Source organism: Mandrillus leucophaeus, unplaced genomic scaffold (genome assembly GCF_000951045.1).
Source record: "Mandrillus leucophaeus isolate KB7577 unplaced genomic scaffold, Mleu.le_1.0 Scaffold1097, whole genome shotgun sequence".
NCBI lineage: Eukaryota > Metazoa > Chordata > Mammalia > Primates > Cercopithecidae > Mandrillus > Mandrillus leucophaeus.
The window spans coordinates 245302-259877 of record NW_012099176.1 but is presented as its reverse complement, the minus strand read 5'-3'; the positions used below and the strand labels follow the sequence as shown (position 1 = coordinate 259877).

At 34.9% G+C, this 14576-nt stretch overlaps 1 protein-coding gene across 1 annotated transcript in view; it reads left to right on the top strand.

Annotated features, from left to right (window-relative positions):
* The window catches only part of CEP350 (centrosomal protein 350kDa), a 139460-nt gene that overhangs the window by 32995 nt on the left and 91889 nt on the right, over window positions 1-14576 (top strand). Inside the window, 4 exon segments of the mRNA XM_011989570.1 lie at window positions 1918-2978; window positions 4666-4816; window positions 6396-6559; window positions 12972-13146. Coding sequence (XP_011844960.1) covers window positions 1918-2978; window positions 4666-4816; window positions 6396-6559; window positions 12972-13146 — 1551 coding nt within the window.

Below are 14576 nucleotides of genomic sequence, written 5' to 3'. Positions count from 1 at the left end.
AGACAGGGTCTTGCTTTTTCACACAGGCTGGAGTGCAGTGGCATGATCATAGCTCACTGCAGCCTCAACCTCTTGGATTCAAGTGATCCTCCCACCTCAGCCTCCCAAGTAGCTGCGACTGTAGGCATGCACCGCCATGCCTGGCTAATTTTTATTTTATTTTTTTGGAGATGAGGAGCTTGCTATGTTGCCCAGACTGGTCTTGAACTTCTGGCCTCAAGTGATTGATTCTTCTGCCTCAGCCTCCCAAGTAGGTAGGATTACAGGTGTGAGCTACCATGCCCAGCTCAGGATTAACTGGATTAAGTATATCCATTTTTGTCTCCTATTTCTCTACCATCAACATAGCACCTGCTGTAAAATTGGCATTCTAAATACTTGAATTTAAAGCTCTTGGATTTTTATTCATCAGTATCTTTTATATTATAACTTCCTTTGTATTCCCATTACTACCAGCTTAGTTTAGGCGCCAGTAACCTCACGCTTTGCATTTGTAATAGCCTATATTCTAAGGCATAGAATCTGTGCTCTAGTCTTTCTTCCTTCATTCTAATGACATGCTTTTCAACTTCTTATTGTCCTGGTTACCCCCCTTCAGATGACTTATTTTAATCCAGTTGCAGAACTTTACATTTATCTGTATTAGTTTGGTTTAAGATTGCAGCCTATAAAAATAAATTTGTCTCATAATTTGGTCATTTGTTGGGTCAGCCATGCCTCCCAGCTTTCTGTCATCTGCAAGTTTGATAAGCATACCTTTATGTCATCATCCTAAAATAATGGACAAGACCAAGGACAAAGCCTCATGTTGTTGTCCTTTTTTTTTTTTTTTTTTTTGAGACAGAGTCTTAACTGTGTCTCCCAGCTGGAGTGCAGTGGCACGATCTCGGGCACTGCATCCTCCACCTCTCGGGTTCAAGTGATACTTGTGCCTTAACCTCCCAAGTAGCTAGGACTACAGGCACATGCCACCATGCCCAGCTAATTTTTTTGTATTTGTAGTAGAGATGGGGTTTCGCCATTTTGCCCAGGCTGATCTGAAACTCTTGGCCTCAAGTCATCTGCCTGCTTCAGCCTTCCAAAGTGCTGGGGTTACAGGCATCAACCACTGTTCCTGGCCTGTTCCTCTAAGGGTCTTCTTAATAGTTGACGTCATCCTGTAATCTCTCTGTAGTATCCCTTAATATAGAGGAAGTCTATGGTCTAGAGATACAGGTAAATACACATAATGTTGTTTAGGACATCTTTATTCTGTTTCTATACTTAATGGATACCCTACCCTGTATATTTATATTTATAGTTGCATATTTATAGTTGGCACTCACAGTTTTGCATTTAATTGTTTCACATTCATTAATTTTTCACAAGTATTAGTAGGTTATAATAACCTCCCTGTTTAGCATGTACATTGTTAAACGTAAGTGTTCAGCATATAGTAAATATTTGTTGATTAGAATAATCTATATCATGTCTACATTAATATTTAGCAATTTTAAGCATTTCTCTTTTATGTAATGTTATTTTAAAAACTATAATCAGTATTGTAAGGAATTTTGTTTATAGAATTTTAACGATCTTATTGCCTTCTTTTAAATACTTTTTAAAAAAATATGGCATCTTAGTTGAAAAAAGCAGTTTGCAAAACAGTATATATGGTAAAAATCCCATTTTTGTACAAACAATACCACCAAAACATAATGTACATATAGAAAAATGTTTGGAAGTATATAATTCTAAATGAAATATTAACAGTGCCTCTTTTTTATTGTTTTGCTGAATGATCTTTATCTTTTTTATGTTTTTTATCTGTCCTTATTTTGTTGCAGTGCATACTCACTACTCTTATAATCAGACAAAAACAAAACTTTTTTTAAATGATGGTTTAGTTAGCTAACATATTGTGACTTTCATTTCCAGGAAAGACTTGACGGAATCTACATGGATGCAGCCTGACAGATTGAGCCCACAAGTTCACCATTCTCAACCACAGCCTTTTGCTGCAACAGCTGGAAGTTTACTCTCCCATCTCTTGAGTCTAGAGCATGTAGGAATTTTGCATAAGGATTTTGAATCTATTTTACCAACCAGAAAGAATCATAATATGGCTTCAAGGCCATTAACTTTTACACCTCAACCATATGTGACCTCACCAGCTACTTATACAGATGCCTTGTTAAAACCTAGTGCCAGTCAGTATAAGAGTAAACTGGATCGTATTGAAGCCTTGAAAGCAACAGCTGCTTCTTTGTCCAGCAGAATTGAAAATGAAGCCAAGAAATTAGCTGGGGCCAACATTAACTATGGGTCAGCATGGAACACTGAGTATGATGTGCAGCAGGCACCTCAAGAAGATGGACCTTGGACCAAGGCTGTAACTCCACCTGTGAAAGATGATACTGAAGATGTTTTCTCTGCCAGAATTCAGAAGATGCTGGGAACCTGTGTATCTCATGCAACTTTTGATGCTGATCTTCCTGGTGTAGGCAATCTCAGTGAATTTAAAAAGCTTCCTGAGATGATTAGACCTCAGAGTGCCATATCAAGCTTTAGAGTGAGATCCCCTGGTCCCAGACCAGAAGGGCTACTGGCACAGTTATGTAAAAGGCAGACTGACTCTTCTAGCTCTGATATGCAAGCCTGTTCTCAAGACAAAGCCAAAATATCTCTTGGTTCCAGCATAGATTCAGTCAGTGAAGGGCCTCTTCTTAGTGAGGGGAGTCTCTCCGAAGAAGAGGGAGACCAGCATGGACAGCCCCTTTTGAAAGTAGCAGAAATTTTAAAAGAAAAGGAATTTTGTGCTGGAGAAAGAAATAGTCATGAACCCATCAAAGAGTTTCAGAAAGAAGCTGAAAAATTCTTGCCACTTTTTGGGCACGTAGGTGGGACACAAAGCAAAGGGCCATGGGAAGAATTGGCAAAGGGAAGCCCACATAGTGTCATTAATATTTTTACAAAATCCTATCAGTTATATGGAAAAGGTGAGAAAAATAAGTATAACTTGTACTATTTGTATATTAAGATGAATTATTTCTGTACAAGATATATACTTTAGTACACATTTTTCATTGAGTGGATAATGGAGACATTATTGTCCATATTAGTCATCTTCTAAATTTCCTGCAAGCCTCAAATAGAGTATTAGTAATTGAATCTTTAAGATTTCATTTAAAAATTGTTATTGTCATAAAATAATAGTTGACTGGTAGTTGTAGAAATTTTTATCTAGTTCAGAGAAATTCATAGATGATGTTCAAGATTGGATATATATCACATATATACTACATTTTCTGTGACCATAGTTATGTACTTCTATAGAAACTAAGTATAAACTGGGCACAGTGGCTCACAACTGTAATCCCAGGACTTTCAGAGTCCAAGACAGGCAGATCACTTGAGGTTAGGAGTTCAAGACCAGCCTGGCCAACATGGTGAAACCCCGCCTCTACTAACAATACAAAAAAAATTTAGCTGGGTGTGGTGGCATGCACCTGTAATCCCAGCTACTCGGGAGGCTGAGGCATGAGAACCGCTTGAACCTGGAGGCAGACATTGCAGTGAGCTGAGATCATGCCACTGCACTCCAGCCTGGGCGACAGAGCGAGACTCCATCCAAAAAAAAAAAAAAAAAGAAAAAAGAAACTAAGTGTGTTTCTTACCACAGTGGTGATTTGTGAATTCTTGGGAATATAGCAATCAAGAATTGAGAGGGATAACTGTAGTAACATTTATTTCTAATATGAAAACAACTCTATTAATGTTTGTTAAAACTAGTTTGAATAGCAATCAGACTTTGAACAGTAACGTAGCTATATATTTGATTCCTGAAACAATGACTTCTAACGTTCCCTTCTTATCCCTGAAATCCTGTAACACGGCTTTCCTTTTCTATGATGGACTCAATTCCCTCAAGTCCCTTTCTCTATCCTTCCTGCTATATTTGGAATCTGCCCATTTTATAGTAACATTATCTTAAAATTTCCGGATCGGAGATTTCGCCTCTGTATAGTGAATGTATTTCATCTGTTCTTATGCTCAACTGGGTATCACATTGCTTTTTCCTAGAATTCATATGTAGGTATTTCTTAATAGTCTTGTATAGACCTTCATATGCTATTGCTTTCTTTTGTTTAGCCACATTTCTATTAGTGGTAATTTTAAATTTGTTTTGATTTGAAAGTTATTTTGATTTCTTTTGATGAAAGTAAAGTGCTTAAATCAACATCTTTTTTTATAAGAAAATTGTTTCTTCTTAAATTCTATTAAATGTTCATTAAGATTTTATAGTTAAACTAAAATATTTAGAGATGAAATGAGAATGAAATGTTATCTGCAATTTGCTTTAAAATAGTCTGGGGGGTGGTAGATGAAGGTAGTAGGAGGTTTATTTGAAACTAGATTGCTGATGTATTGGTCATTGTTGAAGTTGGATGATGAATACTTTGGTTTCATTATACCAATCTCCCTGTTTTTATGTATGTTTTAAATTTTCCTAATAAAAAGCTTTAAAAAAGTATCGTTGGATATAAAGGTAAATAGAAAAGAAGCACTATTAAAGGAAACTAAAATGTCCCTAAGCCCATATTGCTAATCTCCATGTATGGGATGCTTTTCTTACAGTTTCTTGATTTTCATTTTTAACCATGTTTCAATTATTACTTTTGTCAGGGTTTGAAGACAAGTTGGACAGAGGAACATCAACATCACGGCCTTTGAATGCCACCACAACTCCTCTAAGCAGTGTTTCATATGAAGATGATTTTGTCTCCTCTCCAGGGAGTGGGACTTTGACAGAAAAAAAGTCAACTCTTGAACCTCAGTAAGAAAATATTGGCAATATGGAATAAACTCTGAAGAGTGAGAAAATGTACAAATGAGAACTCTGGTCTGAATATTAGCAAAGTTTTGCTTGTTTAAAGATACATATAGAGGCTGCACATCGTAGTGGAAATCCCAGGGCATGGGGCTCTGGATCCAGACTGCCTTTGTTTAAATCCAGGCTCTCCTGATTATTAGTTGTTTGTATTTATGCACATTACTTAGCCATCCTATGCTTCTGCTTCCTTCTCTGTGAAATGGGGACATTAATAGTACCTGCGTGCCTCATAGAGTTGTTATGAGTATTAAATGAAATATAGTGAGGCTGAGGCACGAAAATTGCTTGAACCCCTGGGAGTTGGAAGTTGCAGTGAGCCGAGATTGCACCACTGCACTCCAGCCTGGGTGACAAAACTAGACCCTATCTCAAAAAAAGAAAGAAAAAAATAAATCACATACTTAGAACAGGACCTGGCACATAGCAAGCAGAGTATAGGTTATTAAGTCAGTCCATGAATTCCCAGTAGAGTATTGGAGTATTGGGAAATTAGTCCATGGTATACTAACATAAAAAGCTTGAGAAATGGTTTTCTGTGATAGAATTGAGGAAGATCAGATAGATACGTGACTCCATGGTTCCACATAATAAGTAATTTTCTTTATAATCAAGAAAACATTGAAAAATTTGCAAAGCTTTGAAAAACAATAATTATAATGATTATAACATCTGATAATTATTGAGCACTTAGTGTGCAAGACACTGAAAAGACTGAAAGACTTTACCTATATTAACTCATTTTTATAATAGCCTGATGTGGAAAGTATTGTTGTTACCGTTTCTGTTTTAGAGAGCAAACTGAAGCAGAGGTTAAACTACTTGTACATAGTCACATAGTAAGTGAATCAGACTTTGTTGGAGAGAATTTTCTCCCTATATTTTGCTATTGTATACATTTATCTGTAATTATTCATACTTAATATCATCTTTTTCAAATATTACAAATTGTAATCCATGTAAAATTATTAGGTAATCTTATAAAAATTAGTTAAATGTAATTAGATTAGTAGGAATAGGTATGAAAATTATATGAGAAAAAGCATAGTTTTAAGTTTTGAGCTCTAAAGAAAATACCAAATTTTTAAATAAAAACTTTCAATGATTTAATTATGGTGACATTTAATATCACCAATCAATATGATTTGATGCATTTTATTTCCAGGTAGAGGAAGAACATGTTAAGTTATTGTTCTCCATAAGATTATAAGAGGAGAAATAGTTATAATTAATAAATTATAAATTTGAATAGAAATTGAGGCCATTCCAGTATTCAACATTATATACTTTTCTCTGAATATTAGTTTTTATTGGTTTCACTTACCTGAGATTTTTCTTAGTAACAAGTTGAACCATAGGGAACAATCCAGGTTGATGGTGGTTAAAAAAATCAATAATAAAATGGAAGCCATCTTTGATTGTAGTTATATTCTCCTAGTGATTAAATAGATTTTGTAAATATCTTTAATTTAGCTGTGTTGTAAGACTTTTCTTTCTAGAACTACTATTATTTATTCTTTGACAGTAGCACTTCAGGCCCTCAGGAGGACCATTCTAACAGAAAGTCTGCCTATGATCCTTCCTCTGTGGATGTTACCTCCCAGCATTCATCAGGAGCCCAGTCTGCTGCATCATCTCGTTCATCTACTTCTTCTAAAGGAAAGAAAGGAAAAAAGGAAAAGACAGAATGTAAGTGGAATTCCACATGGTAACTTTTTCTCTTACCAGTGATTTTGTTGTAGTAATCTAAAGTTGTGATTTGATCCCATAAGAAGTTAGAATTTCTTACAGTAATTAACTTTCATATTTATCATTATAGTAATACCTTTTGATATATAACATTATGAATCTTTTCCTTAATACAAAAGGAATACATTTGCAGTGATAAAAAATTAAAAATTAGAGATAAACACTCTTCAAGGAAAGACAAATTTCCTTTGAGTCTTCTGTTCAGAGATTAGCTACTATTAACATTTTTGATGTATACATAAAATTATACACACATGACTTTATTTTAAAAACAAATGTAAATAATTGCTTTGCAGTTGGGTTTTTAAAAAAACTTAATAGTATATACATCTCTGAGTATCATTAAATATAATACCCAGATTTCCTTATCTATAAGATAGAGATAATAGATACTTTATATGGTAATTTTCAAGCTCATATGAAGTTAAGGGAGATAATGTGTACATTCTGGTACCCAGCACTGTAGCTGACTCATTGGCGTTCAGTAAATATTTTTGAGTGATTGAGATACCCTTCAATGTCCTAATTTCTACTCTTGGCTTAAATTTGCTCCATAGGCCTACGGAGACGGATAATCACTGTATAAAGTGATTAGGCAAAGGCTTTGTAAACTCACAGGATGGTGTCTAGCTCTGGGAATGATTTTGCTTCTTGCTTCCAAAAATGTTTTTTCTGGAAGCTGGAAGCTGTCATTCTCAGCAGACTAACACAGGAACAGAAAACCAAACACCATGTGTTCTCATTCATAAGTGGGAGTTGAACAATGCAAACACACAGACACGGGGAAGGGATCATCACACACTGGGACCTGTCGGGGTCGGGGGGCAAGGGAAGGGAGAGCATTAGGACAAATACCTAATGCATGCGGGGCTTAAAACCTAGATGATGGGTTGATAGGTGTAGCAAACCACCATGGCACATGTATACCTCTGTAACAAACCTGCACGTTCTGCACATGTATCCCAGAACATAAAATAAAAAATAAATACATAAAATAAATCCTGCTTGTTGAGCTAAAAGGCTTCAGGGGGTGGAAGGAACAGGAATAGGAGGAAGACATCAATAAATATAGAAACCTATATTTTAAAAGTAAATCACCTCTAGTTCTTTCTCTTAGAGATAACGGGTGTTAACATTTAAACGAGCCTGGCCAATATGGTGAAACCCTGTCTCTAAAGGTACAAAAATTAGCCAGGCATGATGGTGGGTGTCTATAATCCCAGCTACTCGGGAGGCTGAGGCGGGAGGATCGCTTGAACCCAGGAGGCGGAGGTTGCAGTGAGCCGAGATTGCACCATTGCACTCCAGCCTGAGCGAGACTCCGTCTCAAAAAAAAAAAGTATTTATTTTATTTATTTCATTTTATCTTATTTATTTTGCAGAGACGAGGGCCTCACTTTGTTGCCCAGGCTGGTCTCAAACTCCTGGGCTCAAGCAATCCTTCTGCCTCAGCCTCCCAAAGTGTTGTGATTATAGGCATGAGCCACTGCCCTCTGCCTATTTTAATTGTGGTAAAATATACATAACATAAAATTTATCATTTTAACCATTTTCAAATACACAGTTCAGTGACATTAAGTACATGCACATTATTGTTGCAAGCATCACCACTGTCTCTCCAGAAATTTTTCATATTCCCCTACTGAACTCTGTACCCAGGAAATAATAACTCCATTCCTCTGTTCCTCAGCCGCTGGTAACCATTCTTGTGTTTTCTGTCCCTATGAATTTGACTACTCTAGGTACTTCATATAAGTGGAATAATACAGTATTTGTCTTTTTTATCTGGCTTATTTCACTTAGCATAATATCTGACTCACCGTTCCTCTATGTACAGCATGTATCAGAATTTATTTTTATTGCTGAATAATATTCCATGCTGTGTATATGCCATATTTTGTTTGTCCATTAATCTGTTGATGGACATTTTGGTATTTTCCACCTTTTAGCTATTGTGAATGATATTGCTATGAACACTGGTGTACAAATACCCTATTTGAATCCCTGCTTTAACCCAATTACAGAACTGCTAGATCAAATGGTAATGCCATGTTTAATTTTTTGAGGAACTGCCATAATGTTTTCTATAGCAGTTGTACCATTTTACATTCCCACCAGCAATACACAGGGTTCTATTTTGTCTACATTTATGCCAACACTTCATATTTTCTGCTTTTTTGTTAATAGGACATCCTAATGGGTGTGAAATGTTAACATTTTTAGTAAGAGTCCTTCCAGACAATTTGTAGGCACACACAAATAGGAAATTTTATGTGTATGGGATCACATTTTACATGCAATTTTATTCTGTCTATAGGGTATGGTATCTTTTTCTGTCAGTAAATATGGATTACTATTTGTAAGGATTACCCACTAAACAAACTCTAGACCCATTAAGTAACAGAATACTATTCTCTTTTTGCTTTTTTGTTTTGTTTTTTGAGATAGGGTCTCACTCTCACCCAGGCTGGAGTACAGTGGTGTGATCACAGCTTATGGCTCGCCGTAGCCTCAACATCCTGGGCTCCATCAATCCTTCCACCTCAGCCTCCCAAGTAGCTGGGATTACAGGCACACACCACCCCACGTGGCTAATTTTTCCTTTTTGTTTGTAGTGACGGCTTCTGCCATATTATCAGGGCTGGTCTCAAACTCCAGGGCTTAAGCAATTCATCTGTTTTAGCTTCCCAGACTGCTGGGATTATAGGCGTGAGCCACCGCACCTGGCTTGTTATTTGAATATATTATAATTTATTTAACTGTTTCCCCATTGCTGGATATTTAGGTTATTTTCTTTTTTCTTTATTCTATTATAAATACTACTGCATTGAATATCCTTGTAAATACATCTTTATGCATTAGTCGGGTTTTTTCCTATAGGGGAAAATCCTAGAGGTGAGATAATGGGGCAAATAATATGCCATGTTTAAAATGTGGTACATTTTGCCAAATAGCCTTTCAGAAAGTTAGTGCCAGTTTATACTTCCAATGAGAGTGCTAGGAGAAATTATTTTTAAATCGTTAACCTAATACAAGCAGTTTGAAAGTGTTCTGAAAGTCTTTGTAGGACGTTTAGACATCATTTTACCAGCACTTCCCAAACTCTGTATTTTCTTGTGAAATACAAGTTTAGTGGTATAGACTGTTTTGTGTTCTGAGAATAAAAGAGCTCCATGGTTCCATAAATTTGGGAAATTATTTTAGAGTGAAACAAGATTCTTTCCTGTAAGACTCAAAAACACTGTAAATATGCTAGTGCATTACTTATTTTAGGATAAGGATGAGGCTGTAGTATGAAGCATTTTCCAAGTGTATTTTGACCACAGAATCATCAATCATCATTTTATGGCATTAGAATTCAGCTGAACACAGTTTGGGAAATGCTGATCTTGCTCAATTCTTTTATTTTGCAATTGTTAGTGTTGGCTAAGTTAGTGTCTCACCTAAGGTCACTAACTTGTTACTGGCAAAGCCCAGATTCTGACTTCTGACTCCCAAATCCAGTCTATCTTCTGCTATGGTATACTGCACAATTTTAAAATATCATGATATAGGCTGGGCGTGATACCTCACTCCTATAATCCCAGCATTTTGTGAGGCTGAGAGGGGTGGATCATTTGATGCAGGAGTTCAAAATCCTGTAGTTCGAGACCAGCCTGGGCAACATGATGAAGCCCTGTGTTTAGAAAAAATAGAAAAATTATCCAGGCATGGTGGCATACACCTGTAGCCCCAGCTATTGGAGAGGCTCAGGTGGAAGGATCAGTTGAGTCCCTGAAATTGAGGCTGCAGTGAGCCATGATCATGCTACTGCACTGCAGCCTGGGCAACAGAGCGAGACCTGTCTCAAAAAAAAGAAAAAATCATGATATATTGAGTATATGTGTATTAATAATATGATTTAATGTAGGTTTAAAACATTATCATCTAAAACAGATTAGATGAAGTATAGGTAGTGTTTTGTGGCTTTCAGTTTCCCTAATCCTCACCTGCAGTACCAGAAAAATCCTGATAGATTTCACTTTCCACAGCATCTTCTTAAACTTAGTTTCTCCTTCATCCCCAAGTTCTAAAATCAGTGTGATTTTAATTGTATATGCTCCATCTGGTGGTGAAAAAGAGTGTCTGCATGCTCTGTACAAAAATTTACCCAGTGTAGTTGAAAGTAGTTGGTAGATTAAAGTGGTAATCCTAAGAAGAAAAAATTTTGCTTTAAGATATGGAATATAGCTTTACTTGGCAATCTTTTAATGTCAGGGCATTTTCTTTTCATATGGGTCCCTTGATTGGAGTGTAGGCCTTTCTTGCACAGAACATTATCTTGTCTATAATTTCTAGTTGTTTAAAGTCAAGAAGAAATTTTAAATTGTGTATGTATTGTCAACAAACAATATTAAGTGAATAAAGCATTCTTATTATGAAAGCAGTGCAGCTTTATTGTAGAAAAATTAGCGATAATCAGTATTAACAGCTTGCTTCTAGCCTCGGGATCCTAAATAGACTTTATAATAGAGTCCTTTCTATTTGATTAATAATATTCTGTTTTAGGTGTACAGTTCAGTGGCATTAAGCACATTTATACTGTTATACAACCATCCCCACCACTCAGTTTCAGAACTTTCTGTTTCCCATACTGAAGCTCTGTATCCATTCAACAATAACTCTCCATTCCTCCCTCCCTTCAGTTCTGGCAATCACCACCATTCTAACTTTCTGTCTCTATGAATTTCACTAGGGAATTTAACCATTTTCAAGTGTACAGTTCATTAGCATTAAGTACATTCACATTGTTTTGCCATCGTGATCACTATCTATCTCCAGAACATTTTCATCATCCCAAACTAAAATTTATACCCATTCAAAAATAACTCTCATTCTCTTCTCCCAACGCCTAGTAACAACTGTTCTACTTTCTCTCTCTTAAGTTTGCCTATTCTAGCTATGTCATGTAAGTGGAATCATATTTGTCCTTTTTTGACTGGCTTATTTCACTTAGCATAATGTCTTCAAGGTTCATCTATGTTCTAGCATGTGTCAGAATGCCCTTCCTTTTAAGGCTGAATAATATTCCTTTGTATGTATAAGCCATATTTTGTTTGTCCATTCATCAGTTGATGGACACTTGGGTTGCTTTCATCTTCTGACTATTTTGAATAATACTGCTATGAATATGAGTATAAAGGGTAATTTTTTTTCACTTTTGCATTTTCTTTTGCTCTTTAACCATATATATCTTTAAAATTTAACTTAAATTTTTTTGTGTATATATAAAGTATATATAGTAATTTTACAATAAATTTTTACAAAAAACTTTTAATGTATATGTACACATTATATATTTATATGTATATATACATAAATATGTGTATATATAAACATATATAGTATATATAATATATAAAATATGTATTTTATATTTAAAATTTTGGGGGGCCACTATTAAAATTTATAGGCAGTTTTGTAATCTGCTTTTTTTAAAAGGTAATAATAAATATTTTCCCATGCTGCTGTTTAAACATACAATCAGGATGAATAGTGTACTAGAGTCAGGAGGCCTGAGTGTGTGTCCTATTTCTGCTGTTGACCAAAGCAGAATACCTTGTTAAGCAAGTTATTAAACCCCATAGATCTCTAGTTACCTCATCAGTAAATTGGGGATATAGTACTTATTTCATAACATGTTTAAGAGCAATAAGGTACTATATATGAAGTACATTTGAATTACAATGTTCTATATAAATGTACAGATTACCATTATCTGTGTGATTTAGACAGGTATTCTCTTGTTAGAAATGTAGATTAAATTTCTTTGAGTTACAAAGTTACACATTGAATAACATGCATAATTTTTGTTTCAGTCATCTCCTTAAGATATATTCCTATGAGTAAAATTATTCACTCAGAGAATATGAATATTTTTATAAATCAGGCTACATAGTTCTTACCATAGACTTTTTTCAAAAGAATTATGTAGTTCAGTTAGCAGTTGGTATGATTTTTCTCCCAGCTCTGGATTTTATCCTTTAAAAAATTCTTTTTGCTTACTTTTTCATAGGGATAGATTAGTACTTTATTGTTATTTAATATGCTTATCTTTTATTACTAGTTGAGCTAAGAATGATTTATTAATAGCAAGTGGAATTAATGGAAGAAACTTCACTTTCCTTAAATGGAGACAGAAGGATGAACTGCTTTATTTTAGATATGGAAACAGATTTTGAATGTAATATAGGTCAAATTTTAAATATTCTGATTTCTACTTTTTATTATTTTATTGAAATCTATATGTCAATTATCTATCTCAATAACTTCTAATATTGGGAATCAGCTTTATAAGAAATTTGCTTTACAGGGTTGGATTCATTCACTGGAAATGTTCAGAACTCATTTCTTGATGAGGAAAAAGCAGAACATGGCTCCCACCAAGGAAAGAAATCTGGGACCAGCAGCAAACTTTCTGTTAAAGATTTTGAGCATACTCTTGATACAGATAGCATTTTGGAAGATCTTTCTGGACATTCTGTGAGGTAAAGTTAATGTGTGCGCTTTATACTGTAATTCGTATATAATTAGTTATAATATAATTGATATTCAGAAAATCCATATAATGAATTTTAGCTCAGCAATCTCCTTAACTGTGCATGTCTGAGCTACTACAAAATTGTATATATTACAAATAGACTTCAGAGCTTTGTTCACAGCTCTAATCTTGGTCTGTATATTAGAATATGGTCATGTATCATCTAAACTGTTACAACCTCTTTCTCAGGAATTCTCTCCCTCTAGTACAACCCGGTTTTCTATGCTGAATGCTGTTGTTACAGTTGTTTTCTTGGCTCAGTCTTTTGACTAAGCAGCTACCTTGCTTGGGGTACTTTGTGAGGTCATGGATCAATTCTAAGTGCCTAACTCTACTTGAAGTGTTTTCGCTGGGCTACCACAAACTATCTCATTTCTTTTGTCTATCTATTTCAATTCTCATCTATTCATCCATTCTTCCAACACAGCTACTTAGCATACTTATTGTCTTATTGTTTATTTCTTCCTCTGAACTTTTCTGCTCAACTTACTAGACCACTCAGGCAGAATTTAAAATGTCAGTCTTACTGATTATGGAGCTTGCATACTGTTTTTTTCTTCTTTCTAATATCGTATATGATGCACTTAGTCTGTTGCTTACAAATAACCTTCAGTTGTTGCTAGCTGTACAGTTCCTACTCATTTGTCTGTATGACTTTTCATCTGTGCACTGGTTTTATCTTGGAAGTAGAGGCTCTGAGAAGACACAGATTTATTTTTTCCTTTTAAAGTAACTTTGGCCTTTTTCTAGTACTGTGACACATAAAGATTACCATTTTTAGTGCTTTCATGTTACAAATCATATTGCATCATTAATACCATTATTTCTGTATTTAAAATTAAATTTTATTTTCTTTGTCAGTGATTTTGGAATTTAGAAAACTTTATCTTTCCTTAAGAATTACTCTGATGATTTAACTTGACAAAATTTACAAAGTTAAACATTTCTTAATGCGATCCATAGCCAAATAAGTTTCATCAACGCCCCATACTGCAATCTAGATTTCCCCTTCCCCACCCATGGAGATTCACAGGGATAAAATAATTTGAGGCTTTGATAAGGAGGAGTCCAGATTTTTCAAAACTTGTTTAATCTCCTTTTTTTTTTTGTTTTTTTTTAAAAAACTTGTTTGGCTATAGTCACTCTTTGTCCCCAAGCTCTTTCTCTTTCTTTTTGGGAAAGCTTATTGACATTATTGGAAATATACTTTTAGAAATGCTAGTCTAGCTAAATTTTATGTGCACAGCAAATATAAATTCATCTTACAAAACCCTAAGGTGAGGTGCAGAGTACTTTGTTTTGTTTGATGTTGTGTTTTAATTATTTAATGGAAATTTGTTAAAATGATCATTCTTTTTGTGTTTCATGCATGAAATA